This window comes from Myripristis murdjan, chromosome 7 (assembly GCF_902150065.1).
Source record: "Myripristis murdjan chromosome 7, fMyrMur1.1, whole genome shotgun sequence".
Taxonomy (NCBI): Eukaryota; Metazoa; Chordata; class Actinopteri; order Holocentriformes; family Holocentridae; genus Myripristis; species Myripristis murdjan.
In genome coordinates this window covers 31,218,603-31,238,616 of record NC_043986.1, presented here as the reverse complement: position 1 = coordinate 31,238,616, position 20,014 = coordinate 31,218,603, and the positions used below count along the sequence as shown (strand labels likewise).

Genomic DNA, 20,014 nt, shown 5'->3' with positions numbered 1-20,014 from the left:
AGCTATGAGGCTTTTAGGCACTTCAGTTTGCATTGTGCAAATCTTGCCCCTTAGCTGCTACACAATCACTACTAACCACAGCCACAAACAGCTTATTGCTTTTATAGAATTCAAGTAATACACCACTGTAATAAAGAAAAAAATGCAAATATTGAAGGACTTTTTTAACAATGATAATTCAGTGTTCTCTTTCACCGAGCAAGAGTTCTTAATTAGTGTAGTAGCGTAGTTTAGTAGTAAAGTGATTGCACAGTAACACCAGTATGAGTCATGATTCTCGGTTAGCACTTTAATATGTGAATTAAATGTTATGCCGTCACAGATGTGCATTTATGGGTTATTTTACAATAGCATTCAATGTGGCTCGGGCAATCACAACTAAGGATGGAGACCGTAAACTAAAACTTCTGAGCAGAGATCAGGTGTGATCACCCCGAACTCGGTGACTCAAATTCATCTTGTGTGACTCAGACAGGTTCAGCATCTCAAAAGTGAGCAACTGCTGAGCCATTCACCAAAGGCAGCACCAAATCCAATCAGCACTGCTGTAAAAGCCATAAATCTGCGAAAATGTCTTCAGCAGCAAGCCTCTTTTATTTTGTCCTTCTCTCCCCCACTCTGGGGTTTTTGGGGATAAGGAACGACCTCACGCAGCTGCATCTTAAGATAATTGACACTAATTGCTTTGATGGGGATTAGCTGGTGAGAATCAGTGTATGTTTTTGAGTTAGAGTGGCTAAATGAAGTCACTCACATACACACCCGCACTGAAACACACACAAACACTGCACACCAGCCTCCCCCAGATCAATCAAGTCATTAGAGAAGAGGGAGCTCATCAGCCGTCATTCTCCTCGGAGAGACGGACAGAAAGACAGATGGACAGAGAGGAAAGGAACCCGAGGGAGAAAATGGAAGATAATGATCATAATTGTCGAGTGGCAGAAAAACAAAGGTTTTGTGCATGTGTGTGTGTGGGTGAGCAAATGTGTGTGGCTGAGAGTGGGTAAAAAGCTTCTTAGCCCCTCCTCTTTGGCGACCTGTACCTTTGATAAACTCATCAGCCGTCTCACCAAAACACCATTCCCAAAATAACCGGATCGCAAGGCTCACTTTTGTGTCATCAAATAGCAGTTACACGGCACCGCTGTCACACTTAATTATACACATTATATGCCTATTATACCACAATGAAACAAATCATATACTAATGACAAGATGCTCCACATCTTCGTTCCACCACAGTCATCAAGTACTTCATCCCGTCATTCGGGGGCAAGTCCTACCTGGCCTTCCCCACCATGAGGGCGTACCACACAGTGCGCATCGCCATGGAGTTCAGGGCATCCGAGATGACAGGCATCCTGCTCTACAACGGCCAGGAAGGCAAGAAGGACTTCCTCTCCCTGGCCTTGGTCAACGGCAAGGTGGAGCTCAGGTGAGCATTGGATGGTTTCAGGGGGGCAGTGATCTCCTCTCCTCTCCTGGTGATCAGGTTGATTTTGTCCAGTTAAATTAAATAAAGCTTTAATGATCGCCATGGGGAAATCGCAAAGGGAAAATGAAAAGGAGGACATAGATAGCAACAAGACAAAACAGCAGATAATGAAGCAAATAATTACTGCAACAAAACATCAAAAACAAGACAGCACATCAGTAAACAGATAGACATGCAGAAATAGACATGCAAATATGCATTTTTAGCTGTTCACATGTGTAGTACGTCCAGATGTGTATGCAGTAGTTACACAGATGGGCACAGCACCTATTCATAAATGACATTCAAACGTGACTTGTTAGCCTTTACAGATGGAAATGGGAAACATACAGAGGTGTGTACTAGTATCCACCGATACCTACAGGAGTATGTACAAGATACATGCATGGGTGCCAGTCCAAGTTGTGGAAACAGGACGGATGGAAGTAAAATACCAACAGAAATGTATCTTGGGTGTCAAGATATGCATTGATAGCCATCACCTCACCTCATCACCTGATGAATCCTGCATTGAACAAAAGACCATAAAAATTGAAAAATGAAGTGAAGCTGTCAAGAATTTCCTTCTGTGAGTGCAAGCCATCTGCCTGATTTTATTGATTTTTTTTTTTTTTTAACAAAAGCAGGATGGGATTTTTTTTTTTTTTTTTTTGATGTGATCTTCACCCACCAGCTTGACATAGTTATTGGAAATGGATTTGTTTCGCTTCAAATGCACCTGCCACGTGCATTAAGGGTGGTTCAGTGAGATCTCTAATATTCAGTGCCTTTAAATTGTACCATTTTCATGCAGAAATAATAATAATAATAATAATAATAACACAAAAATAATCATAACATTCATTGTTCCTCTAGAATTGCATCTTATGCATTGCAAATCATTTGCAGCAGGATTAACAAGACAGCATCATTATAAGAGATGTGAAATGCAGTGGGCTAAATGGAGATTCTGAACCAAGTCTGTTGTGAGGTCATTGTCTCAAATGCCCTCAACATTTCTCATTCCTGGGACTTATCTTTCACCCTGACCTAAAGCCCATTGGTCTCCCTGTAATCCTGCCAGGCTAGGTTACACAATTCAGAGTGAAATCCAAAGAAAATTGAGAGAGATCATTAGTCACTAGTGCTATAAAATGAAGTACTGCCTCAATTCCAGGAATACAGCTGTGAGATTACCACCCACAGCCCCACAAATCCAAGACGTGGGGAGAGGAACTAATTATTTTTGGCAGATAATTGCTCTCAGGTTGTGCTAATAGTGCCATATGTGTGGGTGCATGAACATGAACAGTTCTTCTCGATGAGGATATGGCCTTTTTCTCACCAAAGCCTCATTAGATAAAAGGTTGAATTAAAAACAAAGCATGTGGTGTGGAAGATTTCAAATTGTGTATTTTGTAACTGCCTTCACTCCAGTCACATGGGGTGGAATCCCAATTGGAGGGTTCTGCACTCTCTTTCCTGTCAACCCTCTCTGTTTATATGAACAAGCTCAGATTCTGTACCATTGTTTCCCCTAGGCTGACTGCTTTGGGGAGACAGATCGGCCATGGTGGGGGTGGGAGCTGGGAGTTTGCTAACTCAATTAATCTCATCTCAGCAACACATATATGTAATCTATACAATATTACAGGACATTTGGACCTGAATAAACAAACAGTTAAAGGAGTCATATTCTACATATTTATTTGGTGCATTTAAAAAGACACAGATATTTTAGCAAGAATTTCAGACATTTGGGATCAACACCTGTCCATCTTTGGTTTTGGATTACATTAGGATATTACTGTTGTCAGGAAGTATTCATTGCACTTGCAGTAATGTAACAAGTTGTCAACTCTAGCAACATAATCTTCACTTCACCTGTCTCTCCGCCCCCAATGGAAGGGGAAACACTGTGTGCATTGTGGTAATAGCATGTAGTTCTTTATGAATGCAAGAAGATTATTGTGGCCTGCGGAGGGAAAATTTAGTAAATCCTAAAATGAATAGAACCCTCTTGTTGTTTAGTAGATACTGCTCCATGAAGACAAACTTTGAAAGAAAATGGGTCGAAAATGACTGTAAAAGTTGAATGGACCTTACTTATAGAAGCAAACGAGCATCTAACTGATTTCATATCACCTTTAAACCCCTTCAGGTTTAACACAGGTTCAGGAACGGGCATAGTGGTCAGCAACGTAGCAGTGAAGCAAGGCCGTTGGCACCAGCTTGTGGTGACCCGCAACCGCCGCAACGCCATGCTGAGTGTGGACAGCGAGCCACATATCGAGGGCCAGAGCCCACGTGGCACCGACGGCCTCAACCTCGACACCGACCTGTTCATTGGAGGAGTGCCTGAGGACATCACACTCGAGTAAGAGCTCATGTCCTCTACAGAGTAGTGAGAACACTAAGCACATGGAGTAAATCAGAATAAAGGCCTATACACTGTGACTTCTATGGGGGTTTAATTACTGAGCGGAGCCCTCCCAATGACTTAGAGCATTTGTTTTAGCATGTAATATTTGGGCTGCTCAGTATTGACTCCACTGTGCTAACGAAAGCAAAAACGTAACACAAAATCTTGATAGACTCTGGGACTAGATTCTATATTGATTCTATATTGATTCCAGTGAAAACTGCTTCATGATGCTGTCACTCAGGTCTTGGCTGCTTGGGTGCAGCTCTGCAGTGCAGCCTTATAGCACCAATGGATGCTCAAAAATGAACCTCTAAAGCACCCAAAGCATATCTTTTTCAACACATTTTTTTGCTCACCCTGTAATGAGACCTGTCAGTAAAAAAATGAAATGAAAACTAACTGCAGTCATGCCTTTCTCTTTGTTTTGATGCTATCCCATTACTTCTCTAGCTTTTGGTGTTTACTGTATTTGCTGGCTGGCTGAAGCTTCTGGCCTACACACCAGTGTGTAAAGACGTGTAATGAAAGTTATTGTGTCTTACATTATCTAAAAATTAAATATGTCAGTGTCTAGTTAGAGTCTGAGCAATCAGTATGCTGAAATAGATATGCTTTAGGTGCTTTTGGAGTTAATTTTTGTCCATTGACAATCTGACTCAAGCAAGACATAAGCAGTTCTATATCAATAATCGGACAGTGTTGCAAAGTTATCACATTACAAAAAGGTGATATTACGTGTCTTGGGGCAGAAAAATGAATTGCAACAAGCTCTTCATCAATATATTATTTGCACTCCATAATGGCAACACTTTTAATTTGTGTATGTTATAGCATGCTATTCCCAAGTAGAAAGAATCGTGTCCCAGAGAAAAGCAAAAGTCTGCACAGTCATAGTTTGTTATTTTTGAACTTTCATCTGTTGCATCATATTGAGGTTGTATCCAGTTGTGAAATCCTTACCATCTACTGAACCGGACTGTGGAACAAGCATATCATCCATCTCTACTCTATAGTGAAACAACAGATCAGAAGAATCTATTTGCGTGGTAGAAAATAGGTCCCACATCAAAAACAGCTTTGAAATCAATCAGCCACTCAAAAGCATATGAATGAAATTAAAATACTGTAGTAGATAGTATGCTGTAGTAGTAACAGAATGGACCTAAAGCCACACCATCTCAACATTTTTGCTACCAGTAGTAAAAGTTGTGCTGTTGCACCCTGTTTTCTGTGTCAGTCTTGTATTTTTCCCCTTTCTTATCTCCTGTTCAGTGTGACGGAAAGAACAACAGTGGCCACAGGTCTGGTGGGCTGCATCCGCCTGCTGGATGTCAACAACCGGGTGTACAACCTGCAGGAGAACGAGGGTGATGTTCTATACGGCACCGGTGTAGGCGAATGCGGCAACAACCCCTGCCAGCCAAACCCCTGTAAGAACGGAGCGGCCTGCCAGGTCAAGGAGGCTGAGATGTTCCACTGCAAGTGCACCGGTGGCTACTGGGGTGAGTAGCCATCAGGGGAATTTTTAACACTGCTGTGGTGCTGCTCAACAGGGTTTTTAATGATCATGCAATTTATGGAAAATCATGGAATTTTTTTGTATGAAATCAGTTTGATAAATTCTCAGTTAAAGTTATGCAATAAGCAATTACTTGACAAAAGTATTCTACAAGGTCTTTTCCAACTTGTGTCATACATTCAGTACTCAACATGTTTGTGATGTGACCCAGTGATTAATGGTATAACTTGCACATACAGAGTATCTGAACACAGTTTTGATACTCATGTGGGTGGTGCTTTGCCAACACAACTGCCTCTCAGAAATGGGATTTGAACCCACTCCATTCAAAGACCAGACACCCTGGTGTGCAACAAGAAAAAAATAGTTCATCCATATAATTCCAGACATTTCAGGCACATTGTAGTTAGCCATATATTAACATTTGTACTGTGCTTGTTGTTCAGGGATTCAGCATGGTCATCACTTGCTCACAAATCCCATTCATAAGTGAGTTTGACAGCCCAATTTTACACCATAATCACATGCCCCCGGCATGAGCAAAGGGAATTTATTTTCTAAACAGCAACACCATTACGCTGATTTTTATTCAGAACTCCGAGATTAAACATTGGAACAGTACAGAAGACATGAAAACTTCAACCAAATGCTCAGCGATTGGCCTTTGGCCCATCTCTGTTTCCATCTCCCTGCCTGCCGCCTCCTCTTTCTCTCTTCACAGCTCACCAGATGCCAACTAATAAGCGACTCAGAGAGAGTAGTTAAGTGTAACCACCATCAGGGTCTAGCCAAGCGTAGCCCTCTCCGTCTCTACTGCAGCCTTCTGGAGAAAGTTCCACACCACAAACCAAATTCAGTGTCAAAGTTAACTTCTGTGCTTGGACACTGGATCTTCTAGCAAATTCTGTATTCTATGAAAGATGTTATACCTTCGACATGGGACAGAGTAGTTATTATAGAGACAGGTTCAAGCTCTTGTGTCAGCAAGCAATCCCCCATGCTTAAGAGTTCTGAGATGGTATTTTAACAGTTAGCAGCATGGCATTTTACATTTGGAACAAAACACATATGATACCATTCCACTGAACATTAAAATCCCTGCTTAAGTGTCCTTGACCAACACACTGAATCCCTCCCAGCTCCAGGCTGCTGCGTTGTAGCTGGCCTGACCTCTGACCTCGCTATGGAAAAGGGCAAGAGGAAAGGCACTTACTTTCTGTATAAGGATCAGTAAAATGTACCACTGCATTACTGTTGCATTTGCTGATATGTCTTAGCTGTTACTAGGAATCATAATTGGTATTTACTTCTGTGAAGAGCTAACGATTACCCTGCATTCACGTGAAGCATTGCTGTGATGAAAGCGGTGCTAGCAACATGGTATAATAATAACTGATGAAAATGATGATACACCCTACAAACTAAAGATTAGAGGCAAAAAGAGGAGCCGCATTGATAATGAGACTTGGACCAGGTCCTAGGGAATGCGCTCCAGTTAGCTTTGTCATTGTGTCCATTTAGACGCTGGACAAGATGGCCAGTCTCAGAGGGGGGGAGAGATCACAGAGAGAGAAAAGGTAAAGATGGGAGAGAGGGAGTAAATGGGTAGACAGGGCGTAGCTGGAGGGAGGAAACATCAAGAGACTGGGAGGAATGTGTGAGGGGTTACTAGAGCACTGTAAAAAGATGGAAGAGAGGGAAGCCAAAACGTAAGACAGTCTGCGGTAGGGAGTAAGTGAGAGAGGGAGGAAAGAAAGCTTCCAAAAGAGAGCGAGGAAAACGGGATAGCCCTCTGAACCCAGCAGGGAGGGGTTCATTAAAGCACTCCCTTCACCACAGGCTCTGACTGCTAAAGTAATGACGGGTGAATTCAGATGGGTTGTGGCAGAGGGCAAAACCATCATCCACCAGACGCTCTAGAGCCTCTCCCACAGTCAGCGTTGGCCCAGAAACTTGGCCACATGGCGGGGTGGCTCTCTACTGCTTAATCTGGACGTGTAATATTTCCAAATCCTATTAGAAAATGACCTCTATTACAGAGGAAATCCTCAACCCCTCTTCTCCCCCGTCTCGTCTCCCCTTCCTCACATGCTGTGGAATGGAAGAAAAAATGGGTTGCCATTAATAACGAAAGGGGGTTTGTGTGTTGGTGTTCTAACAGTTGGTTTGTGTGTGTAGGCCCAACTTGTGCTGATGTCCATAACCCATGCGAGCCAAACAGGTGCCACCCATCCTCCCAGTGCCAGGTGCTTCCCGAGGGAGGCTACAAATGCGAGTGCCCAATGGGACGTGAGGGGAATCACTGCGAGAAAGGTAATTTGACTGCAAATGTTGATTGCAATCATCATTGTGTTTGTGTGCAGAAAAACTGGCACTGAAATGGAAGCACAGTGGTTGTAGTAGTCACATACCAGTACAACAAATTTCACTAAGAAGAAAAACTGGAAAAACACAGTAGGTCGGTATGTCCTTGTGTAAATCCGTTCTCCACCACTTTGCGCCTCAATTACCTTCTCTGTTGCTTATCAGCAAGCACCAATGTTTTAGTCCGGAGTCGGCAAAGTAGAATCTTCCCTAATTTTCACCTCTTTCACTCTCCTTTTCATTCCGCCCTGTGACATTTCCAACCGTCCTGAATCAGAGAGGGAGATCAAACGCAGAGAGAGTGGGGACTGAGCCTCGAAGGGGGTGGGGAGGAAAGGGGGTGTGGGGGGCTCCGGAACTGAGGCACAGATGATTGGCCCCGTCGGGCCATTCGCTGCATCAACTCGGCTTCGCTTGTTAGCGAGTAAGCACCAGCGAAGCCATAGCCTGCCTGCCCGCCCACAGGTGTTGTGTTCAAACGTGTTTGCCGCTACTTAGCTCCACATGGCAGTGCTGGGCCATGGCTGGGGAGAAGACCAGAGTACAGCGAAGCTGCTTTTGAAGTTTATCATTAGCACTTTTGGCGATGTTATGTTCTGAAGTCTTACCCCATTTTTTTTTTCGCCTCTCTGCCTTTATTGATGTTGTCATGGATGTTTGCAGAACTTGTGCAACTGTATGAGAATATGCTGAAATGAAAGAGAATCCGTTATCATGCACAAGCCTAAAGAAACGGTACACCAAATAAATCACGCGTACAGAAAAGCACGCATGCATGCGCACCCACGCACACATCTGCACATCTTAATCCTGAAAAAAACAGATTGGAATAACCTCCTTCCAAGCTCCTAGTCCCAGTTAGCAGGTGATTAAAATAAATTGAGGTGAACCAAAATCAATGCCGTGTGAGCGAGAGCGTCTCCCATTCCAAAGGCTATTTTTTCACTGGAATCAATGAGATGACTAATCGCATCAGTCCTCCCTGCCCATGGTGATTAATGGGAGCGTCAGTCAGCCAGAGTGTCAGCCCCAGACAGGAGCGCACAGATAAGACGGCAGCCAGGCAACGTACCCTCTAAGGGCTGAACCGGGAACAGTTAAAAAGACAGGTGGCTGAGAGCCCACTCATCAGAGGCTTGAAGGTGAAATAGTTGTAATATGAAGTGTGTGTCTGTGTGCATCTGAGTGCCTGTGTGTGCGTCCCGGTGAGCTGTAGTTTCCATTTCAATTCTGCCACGTTTTTCTCAGTTTAACTTGCTGCTATAATATTCACCACCAAGGACTTTCCTCAAGGGTGTTCCAATAGTATTGAATGGCCTGCTTTCTTCAATGCTTTTACCCTGTGATAGTGTAAATCATTAGAATTTAGTGATGAAAGCCAGATCACAGCGATTTAACCAGTCCTTGAAAAAACTAACTGGAGGGGAATTTTGAATTTCGATATTCTTATTGTTTTACATTCTGCTCTTCTACTCTGACAGTGGAAGAATCTCATGTATTTTTGTTGGTCTGGTATTGCTTTTTTTTTTTTTTTTAATGTTACATCATTTTGATGAGTTAGCAAAGTCAGCCACCACTCATTATGAATGAATTAGATTACTTTTGAAAAACATAATTATTATCTTCGCCAACGGAGTTGGGTGTGGGTAACATTTCTGCCCCATTCTACTATTCACCTATTTGTTTGTTTGTCTATTTGTTAGCTAGCAGGGTGTCTCAAAAAGATATGAATAGATTTGCATAAGACTTTGTGGTCATGGGCCAAGAAAGAGCTGATTCACTATTTATGTTGATTTGTCAAAAGGGGGCGTGGCGGTGGCCATCACTGAACACTTTTGAACGAAATCATGGAACATGGCAAAATTTTGTGCAAAGTTTGGTCATGGGGTAAGAAAGAGCTTATTACGCTGACTGGCCAAAATGGGGCATGACAGTGGGCATGGCCTGTCATGAAAATGTGCATAACTTCCAAATGGATTCATGTAATACAGCAAAACTTTGTTGACAGCTTGGGAAAGAAGCAAGGAAAAGCTTATTAACCTTTCAATCCCATTGGCAGAAGGGAGTGTGGTGGTGGGTGTGGCCTATCACAAAAAAGGTGCATAACTTCAGCAACAGAAATGCGCCCTAAATCAACCACACACACGCGCACACACACACAATGGTTTAATGGTTGAATTTATTAAATAAAGAAAAAAATGTTACCTTTACTTAATAGCATGAAAAGTAAGAATTGACAACAGCTTAATCTGCTTAATCTACTGAGTGCCATCTCTGTAGTTAGGATTGTATTAGTTATGAAAAACATAATCATTGTTCATGAAAGAAATCACATGACATCAGCGGTGAAATAAGGAGGCAATTCTGATTGTCTCTTGACAAATAATGACCATGAAAAATAAACAAGCCATTTTCAGCGGACAAGCCTGTGAGAGGGAGAAAACTCCTCACTCCTCTCCTCTCCTCCATTAGAAATTGGCTGTGTTCTGAGAATCTCTATTTCTATAATAGAGGTCAGGTTTGCACGCACTTCCTTGTTGTGTCTGCAAGTCTATTTTTCCCTTTCCTCCTTGGTACGCACCATCATCATTAGCAGTCTTCTGCACAATAGCTAATTAGCTTTCTCATCTCCGTCTGCCTTCCCCATCCTGACTCAACTCAGCTAATCCTGGCTAATTACGAATGAAAGCTTTCTTGCCGGCTACATACGCCTGTGTGTTAGTTTGTGTGTGTGTTGAGGATGAGTGAGAGTAGTGTTTGCTAACAACAGCACCATAAACGCATACCCCCGGGTGACAATTCAGCGATATCCCCCACCCCCCCCCCCCTCTTTTAATGTCAAGCCCTCACAGCACTTGTTATAAGGATGGCACGGTGCCTGTCCTAATCATTCCAGACAACCAGAAACGGGACATCCAGGGGTAGACGCGTCACAAAGACATGAAACTGTAAAATGGCCTGCCAAAATACAATAGCTTCATTATTTCATGGGTCCCGGCTGTGGCATTAAAACCCCACATGCTTCCAAAGATTCTTTGTTAGACCATGTTGGGCTGTGTAATCAGTCTGACATAAAGGTTTTGAATTTTTTGTCAAGAGAAAGTCTTAATCCCAAAGGCTTTGACAACACAAATCCATCTCTTTCCATAATGCATTCACTGACAGGTCCCTTAAAGATGTACCCGTTATCCCGGAATTTCAAATCCTGTTGAGACTTAAGGATGAATATAGTCTCTTTGTTTTCTAGTGGCTGAGAGGAAAGGGACTTACATGCCGCTATTCAATGGAGACTCTTACCTGGAGCTGAAGGGGCTGCATCTCTATGGACACGATCTGCAGTGAGTCCCACTTGCCTACCATGTCTGTGCATGAAAACCACACAGAGAAGTTTTACATCGTAAATGTACTATGTATTACTGAACACTTGATATCATGCAGCTTTCATAAGCCGAGCTTGTTCCCTTGTTCCCAAGGCAGAGCAGCCCTTTTAAAGCTCGAACTGAATTGACAATGAGGGTTGGAGAATGCTATCTTTGCCTTGGCATTGTAGAGTAGTATGGTACTTCTAATCAATTCCCATATATATCATATACATATTTACATATATGTTAAAGGACCATACCAGTGATTTTGCATGTTCAGGGTAACATCTACAAAGTGTATATACTCGGCATTTCTGCTAATCTTCTCCCAAAGCAAGCAGTCGTATTTTACAATTCCAGTATAATTTTTCTACCTTTCATCAAGTCATTTGTTCCCATGCATTCCACTATGATATGAAAATGAAAAGAGTGTGCCATCAACGTAAAAAAGTTTTCCACATTAGTTTTCTTGAAGGCAGTAAAACTGCTGTTTTTGATGACTAGGAATCGGGCATATTGAGCTGGAAAATATTCAGAAAATATTCAGCAGAAAATATTCCCCAGGGAAAATGTTTGCTTTACACAACAAATTATCAGTTCCATGGTTTATGAATGTTGACTTTGTTAGCTATAGCAGCAGAACATTGTAAGGTGGCTGTTTCAATCAAAAATTCAAATTTGAAAATCACAGGATTTTGATTATATATTGTAAAATCTTTAGTACTGCAATGTAAAATGTGAGTAAATTGTACGTATATGATCCTTGAAGACATTTGTACATTGTTTTTCTGCTGCACCAAAAAATGTCAAAGCAAATAAGCGCCTTCTTTTTGGTCTCCATTATCTATGACTAATGAATGTTTGGCTCTTGCATTGGTTTACCTGCTTCGTTGGTGCTATGTCTGCAGTCAGAAAGTCAGCATGACTGTGGTTCTCATGGCCAATGACTCCAACGGCGTGATCTTCTACAACGGCCAGAAGACAGATGGTAAAGGAGACTTCATCTCTCTAGCCCTCAACGAAGGCATCCTGGAGTTCCGCTATGACCTGGGCAAGGGACCTGCAGTCATCAGGTGAGCCTGAGTCATCAGTGACTTACCATGAATAAGTATGAAGAGGCTCTCCTGGAGCTGGGTCATTTAGCTTAGAACAATTTTAATGCTTCAGGCTTGTTTACACTATTACACTTCTTTATAGAAAGAATGCTGCCTCAACTGCATTTTGTGCTGACTTATGTAGAAGTGTCAAAAGCTCTATTTAGCTGATGATGATGTGGGGTTTTGCTTACATCATAAAAGTAGGATGTAGGTTATGTAAAACAACAGTTGACTCATGTACCTCTGGTTGGCGTCTTTGTGTATTTTGTTTGATCATGGCCAAGAGAAGCCTGATGCTGGCTGGGCCATGAAGACAAATTTAGGCAATCACTTGCCTTATTAACATGAAACATGCCTCCTCTTGGTCCTAGTTAGTCGTTTCAAATTACATGTGGTCCATGTGAACAAGTTAACCTTTTCTGAATTTTAGAAAGCGCACCACTCTGCCGAACAGTAAGCCAGACACAGCGTGACACTGATATCTAGGTACTACAGAACATGAACAGAGTGCAGCGGTCATTGAACTCTCTGCTGTGGTCATTTGGCTGGTCCAGAATGAGAATGGTGACAGTGCACATCAGTCGGCCATAAAGCGCGTCACTCTCCCTTGAGAACTGAGAGGACATGATGTGCTGTGGCTGCTTGTCAAAAGTAGTAATAAGTAGTTGGAATTGGAATATGGAGGTTAGCCTGACGCAGTGGCCACAGGTTTTTGCAGTGGCACAACAGTGCACATGAACATGGCCGCCGCTCGAACCATCCTGCTGCGTTGATTTGAATAGCAAAGTCTGTTGTATTCCAATTCAAGTTCTGTGCTAGGCACGTAGTAGTCCTTGCAGCAAAGACATGAGAACAGGTAGATGCTTGGGGTGCTGTAATTTCATGAAGATTAAAGTTGAACATGCAACAGAGTAAAGAAGATGCTGAATACAGCAAATTGGTATGCTTAGTTGAACATTTTTTAGAGGCAGAACAGCAGCCAAGCGTTTTCACTCGAGGTTCACATTTAAGGGTCAGCTTCATCTTCTTCGCACAGCACCACTGAAGATGACCTAGAGCTAAAACACTGGGTAATGTGCTTGCTGTAATTGTGGATTAAAAGTGTGACTGTGACCCTCAAAGGCACACAACTTAAAGAGCGTCTGTTTAAGGTACCCGTGCCCTCCACTACCTGACTTAACACTGCTGTGTGTTTCATTCAGGAGTAAAGAGCGGATCCAGCTGAATGTGTGGAACACCGTCAACTTGGAGCGCTCCAACCGCAAAGGAGAGATCATGGTTAACGAGAGGGATCCTGTCCGTGGGGAGTCACCGGTGAGAAAGACAGAGCTAACAAGCCCCTGCTTATGCTTAACTCGCAGTTAGCATGCAAGGCTGATGTGCCTATGCTATGCTTAGCCTTGCCTGCTCTGCATTGACTGTATTTGCTTGTTTATTTGCTTATCACCTCATCGCCACAGCCTTGGGCCTCAGTGCTGTTTTGCTGTTGTGAAGCTGCTTCAACTCGCCTCTTAGGGTAGAGTTGAATCAGCAAACTTTCCCCCTTTTGCTGAGGTTTCCTACATCTCTTCACCCCATGTGATTCCAGCAGCGTGTTTTGCTGAAAATATCCTGGTATTGCATGACAACGGTACGAAGGAGAGCTCCAGACGCAGAGGGCCAGCTTGACAAGTTGTCTTGATTTTGGAAGTGCTGTAATCCAGCATTTTATTTTAGTTTTCAACCTTTCAGCTCGTTGACATCCTGAAGATAAAACTTAGCATTGCATACAAAAAGCAGAAGCAGCTTTTACTGTTGGTATACAGTCAATTTTATAGATTGAGGCTTTGAGGGGGGACCTGGGGAGATAGAGGCAGATAAAAGAGATGGAGGGAAGCGAGAGATGCGTAATGAAACTCGTCAGCCTCATGTCTAGCCCAATAAAGCAGGTACATGCTTCCAAATGAAGGCGATCTAATAGTTTGATAAGCCCGTAAGTCATCCAATTATATTAAACAGTGTAATTTGTGATTATGAACATGCACTCTGTCAACTCAATCATCGTCCTCCAAGACTCTCCTCTCTCTATTTTTTTTTTCTTCTGTTCTTTTTCCCCCACTCCCTCCCATCCTCTGTATGGTAATTGTGTTTCACTCCAGCAACAGAGGCAGAAAATCTTATTAAAAGAGGAGAGCAAGGGAAAAGCGGGCAGGGGAGGGGGGGACACAAGGGATGAACTGAGACTAGTTATGGAGCTCAATGCAGAGACCCCATCCAGTTTGGCTGCCAGCTAATTCTCTCCTACTTCTGCATTAAGAATTAGGAGGGCGTTTACGCTGCGCTCGGAGTGGCCTATCTCATATCAAAGGTGCTTGCACGGCAGGCAGATCTGTGGATATATTTCATGCTGCAGGTGTTCATCATATCAAAGACAGCTCCAGCTGCTTGCATGATGAAGTACACACCTACAAAGTCAAGTAGGTGTGGATGGGAGAAACAAAAATCTGCTTTCATTCGGACCGGATGACAGTTCTCTGTAAACAGGGTTGGGTTAAGCGGCACCAGTCACTTCCATGAAGTTTTGCTTTTCATCTTTTCTTAATGGCACCATCTGCTGCATGCATGGCCTTTATAGATTTGCTGTCTTATTTGCATTCACTCCGTTAGTGTAAACATACACTTGCACGGCTACAGTATGTGCTGTATGTGTGCATGTACATATATATATATATATACATATATGTATGCACATATGCAGAAGTATTAAGTGCACGTGTGAATAAGTAGGTTCTTTGCTTGCCTATATTCTTTTAAGTGTGTCTTTGCAGCACTACAACTCCAGCTATGCCTAATTCCCTTACAGATGTGCTCAGTGTGTGAGTGTGTGGTTTTGTGGGTTTCTGGGCTTTTTGCACTTGCCTAGATCCGCATGCCTCTCTGCACAGACACTTACTAGTCTTCCCCTAATAACCTCTCTTCCTCCCTATTTTTTTTTCCTTCTCTATGATGTGCTGTCTGGAAATAAGAAATCACGCAAGGTAATGAGACAAGCCCCAGTCACTCCTTAAACCATATTTCATTTGAGTCGTTCACTACGTCCTCTCTCACCCCCATTTCTCCATGCGACAGCAGCACAGAAAAGGTACTTCTGCAGAGCTTTGGACAGTTTAAAGGTGCCTGTTCTGTAGAAAAACTTTGCCATTTCATAAGTCCATATACACAGAGAGAGAGAGAGAGTGTGAGTGAGTAGAGATGCTGTTAAAGAACATGGTTTGGCTTTCACCTCAGTCCATCTGCTGTGGGGGTGGAAGGGGGTGGGCGGGTAGGAGGGAAAGGATGGAGGGAGGTAGTCATCTTTCTGACGGCCATTGTTTTTAGCAACAAAGACACGTCTTCATTAGTCCGGTGTAGGCGGGAATATCACGCCAGTGCCGCGTGGCTGTCGAAAGTGAGAGCAAAGACAAGGCAAAGGAAGGGGAGGGAACCTAGGAGGCAGCGAGGTGCCAAGCCAAGCCGGGCTGTTCTTTTATCATCTGCTCTCACTTCTTTAGCACACAGGGAAAAAAAAAACTTTCCATAATATCATAAAGTCACTCACTCTTTCACCCACTCACTTGCCCATAACAACACAAACAACACTCACTGAACATCTCCCAAAAGATCATCCCATAAACTGGCCTGTTTAACAAGATCAAGATTCTATATCATTACATGTTTGAGACACGAAAGAACATGACGCACCATTTCATTGCATGAAATCTCACTGTAGAGGAATAGATGGCGTGATTTGACTTTGGTGGAGAGTGCTCAGATCCGCAAAGAAATATGCTAAATAGGGGACAGTATCTCAAACATCAAAAGTCACAAATCCGGTTAAGTTAGCACAGCTGGTCATCATCTAGAGCAGTGGCCGGGAACCTATTGTGTGTCTTTCAGGAGTAAGGTGTACTCTTTATGTTGAGGCTGATATAATGTTTATACACAAACTATGATTACCAGACCCAACTGTTTTTATTTTTCAGTATTCATATTGTGGGCTAAAAAGTAAAAATACATTAAATAAATTCAGCCAAAGTTAAAAATAAAATAAAATAAAATAGAATAACCTGTAGAATAGGCAGTTGTTTTCATTCCATGGCCCATTGATTGGCCTTGTTGATTTGACATGTTTTGTGCTGTAGCCTGATTAAACATATGGTTATTGCTGTGCACTGTTGCAAGGTGCCTGGTCATGGGCCAAATTCCAGTTCCTGTGTGTTTTCATTATAAAATTAAGAGCAGTTAAATATGAAGATGATTTTGTTACAGGCAATATTATATTCAAATATTTAGCTTGTGGTGGCAGTTTGAGGAAAAATCATTATGAAATTATTATAAAATTATCAGATATGAAGAAAAAAAGTCTCTTCAAGGATAAAAGTTTCCTGACCTAGAGATTGAGTTAGAGTTGCAGAGCAGTAAGAACTACACGAAGGGCGTGAGGTGACCGACTCTGCTGTTGGTGGCAACTCTTGGCTGGAACCTGGAGGCAACAACCACAGCTGGGTCCGGCGGCCTTGGCTGGACTTCCCACCCTGTCACTGCTGGAAGCAGCTCAAGGTGCAGTCACACAGCCCCGGGCCTCAGCCAAGCACCGCTGCCTTCTGCACTCCAAATCCCATCCTAAATAAAAGGCAAAACAGTGCCAGCTTCCCCACACAAAGCGTGTTTACTTGGCCCCTTCCATCATTTTTCCAGCAATTAACTCCACTTTACCCCTCTGGCAATTACTGCCCTACATAAAATAAAGATCATTAATTCCTTCCTTCTGAAGTGGGATGGCTCTTCCGTGCAAAAGAATAAAGCTGTACCTTGCTAATGCAAAGCAATTGTCCCTCAGGTTTGGTGGAAAGAGCCACATTTCATGGCCATCCGCTGCACAAATAAATTGCAATTAATGTGTCTCCACACTCTACTGTTTGAAAGGTCGCCGCTGTAATCAGCCATTCATTAGAGATGTCTGTAAAGAAGAACCATCCATATCTCAACTGCAGTCCTCTCCTGATTTCCCTTTATAATCTATTTTTGTGTCCCCCTCAGATAGAGGATAATTGACCACTCTCTCTGAGAGACATAGAAATCAATTATGTTTTTGTAATATATCAAGTGTATTGATGTGGAAGGAAGGAAGTGCAGTTAAACCGTCTGCCAGCTACAATATGGATAAATCCTTTTTTTTATGGGAGAATCTATTTGACTGTGACATCTCTCCGAATGCAGTGTATTAATCTCACTCTTTATATCTTGACTAAAAGGATGCAACTTATTCCAGGCTTCCTGGATACAAACAGATAACTTGACTCACCCTAGAAACATACACAATTATGCCTTTAATAGAAAACCCAGAATAGAAGTTGTAGTTTATTGAATTGGATGTGGAAGTATGTGGCGATTAAAAATGCGGGGTAAGAAAGCTTTCCTCAGACTAGCACACCTCTGGCTTACTTGTTGAAACCTGTTTTCGTCCTGTCTCACCAGAACCAGCACACTGCTCTTAACCTGAAAGAGTCTCTTTATGTTGGTGGAGCTCCTGATTTCAGCCGGCTAGCAAGGGCTGCTGCGCTCAAAGATGGCTTCCAGGGAACCATCCAGAAGGTAAATGTTTCCCATGTGTCACAGGAATGTGCCATTCATCCTTGTAGTTTCATGCATAGCCATCATTTCCTTCATTAATTAATTAATTTATTTATTTATTTGTTTGTTTATTCATAAAAATAAATGAAATCAACTCTTTGAAACCCAGGAGCCTGCCTGGCTTTAATTTTGAAAGGTTTTATATAATCCTCTTCACAAAATTCACAGACAAAATTTCTTTTTATTTTTCATTTTTGTGGTAATTTTGTGGTTGTGTAATATACAGTATAATATATGTATACTGTTTTTCTTGGTTTTCAGTAAATTGCTAATTTTACTAATTTTCTGTCATTATTAATTTTTTCTTTTTTGGAATTTTGTAGTAATTTTCTTGTAATGTTTTACTAATTTCTGAGAAAATGCTTGGGCCATTTTTTGCTAATTTGTTCCTCACCTTTTTTGACCCAATTTCAAATAAACTGAGCCAATTTGCTCAGGTTTCAAAGACACCTTTCACAAGCATTTAGACGCAAAATTAAAAAAAAAAAAAAAAAATGCAGTAGTGATGAAGCAGGACCACCAACTCCAGACAGTGGAATAACTACTTAGCAACTGAACTATTAACAGTTTGTTGGTAAGACAGACTGTGGGGGACACTAACCTCTGTGTATGTTGCTGTACTTGGCTAGTGGCCCTTATTATTCCCTCAAACATACAGTAGCAAGGTCAAACACCAAACGGCTAAGACCAACTGTCATTTTAGAGACCACCATGTCAGTAATTTTCCATTGAAGGCTCACACTGTGGCCGGCAGTGGCTCTGCTCATTTGGATTAGCCTGCACTAATAATAGAATGCATATTTTGATGTTCCTCCATTTTGCTATACTCAGATCTTTCCCTGACAGCCTTCCAGTTTTTTCCTCCACTTTCCAGCAAAAGCTCATCTTTGAGTGCCAAAAATAACCCTCTACAACAAAGGCAGGATGTTACTGTTTGCGCTAACTTGTCATTAGTTCTCCTCTGCAAACTTTCCCTTGACAGCTCCAAGCAAATCAAAGCCGAAATGTGAAGTTTGTTTTACTTGGCCCGCAGGGAATAAAATCGTTATGCAGCAGTCGTAATGAATTTGCATGTGCTGGTTGACATGTATGTTGTATCAGCATGTAATTTCTGAGGCACTTTACTGTGTAGAATTCATGCTTATATCCAAAAGATACTCAGCGGAATATCTTTAACTCCGATGTAACCTGTCATTTTACACAGATGTCTATTCTTAGAGTGGCTTATAATTAGGTTTAATGATCATTCTGGGAAAACACAAAGCCCCTAGACTTGCTACTTTCCTTTGGACAAGAACCAAGAATCGTTATGAGTAATAATAATGATTTCAAAACACAAGTGCTTTGCAGAGGAGTAAAAAACAAAAAAAGAACAGTTGATCAAATCAGCAGCCAAAACAAAGGAAAAGATAAGAGTGAGACAAGAACCATAAAGATAAACCTCTAAAGAAAGAGCAGTCCAAAACAGTTAATAAAATATCATTACATAAATGAAAGTCTATAAAAATGGGTTTTAAATTTATACATAGCAGTCTGAGCTTCTCAGGCAGGTCAATCCAAATTTTACTTCTCATTGTTTTTTCTAGACTTATAACAGAGAGTAGGAACCTCCTGGGTTTAATCTAGACTTTGGAATAGCCAGTAGCCTTAGGACCTTTGAGTCTTGGACTAATCTTAGAACTGCTGGCCGAGGCTATCCTACAGTATGCCATGTCTCAAGTGTCCCTTTCCTATGTTTTACCCAGATCACCCTGATGGGTACGCCCATCCTCAAGCAGGAGAACGCCCTGCACTCCAGCAATGTGGCCATGTTCCAGGGCCATCCCTGTTCCCAGGAGCCCTGCCACAACGGCGGGCACTGCAACCCGCAGCTGGACAACTATGAGTGTGTTTGCCTGAATGGCTTCTCAGGCGGACACTGTCAGAACAGTGAGTATCTATGGCCTGTGCTGTCATTTTCATCCTCTGTCCTTTCAGACATCACTCCGTTATCTTTACACTATTGCAAATCAATGGGCCACAGAGTGTCTCAGTGATCGGGTTAAGCATATATATCAGCCAAAATTATATTCATATTTAGTTTTTTTCGCATTGCGTTCAGTCATTGTAACTGTACAA

The 20,014-nt window shown here is 42.2% G+C and overlaps 1 protein-coding gene across 1 annotated transcript in view; it reads left to right on the top strand.

Annotated features, from left to right (window-relative positions):
* The window catches only part of agrn (agrin), a 281,668-nt gene that overhangs the window by 247,681 nt on the left and 13,973 nt on the right, over positions 1-20,014 (top strand). Inside the window, exons 25-34 of the mRNA XM_030054836.1 lie at positions 1,246-1,438; positions 3,639-3,854; positions 5,175-5,404; positions 7,600-7,734; positions 11,033-11,123; positions 12,056-12,220; positions 13,447-13,558; positions 15,250-15,261; positions 17,741-17,857; positions 19,642-19,825. Of these exons, the coding sequence (XP_029910696.1) occupies positions 1,246-1,438; positions 3,639-3,854; positions 5,175-5,404; positions 7,600-7,734; positions 11,033-11,123; positions 12,056-12,220; positions 13,447-13,558; positions 15,250-15,261; positions 17,741-17,857; positions 19,642-19,825 (1,455 nt within the window). The remainder of the gene's footprint in view (positions 1-1,245; positions 1,439-3,638; positions 3,855-5,174; positions 5,405-7,599; positions 7,735-11,032; positions 11,124-12,055; positions 12,221-13,446; positions 13,559-15,249; positions 15,262-17,740; positions 17,858-19,641; positions 19,826-20,014) is intronic.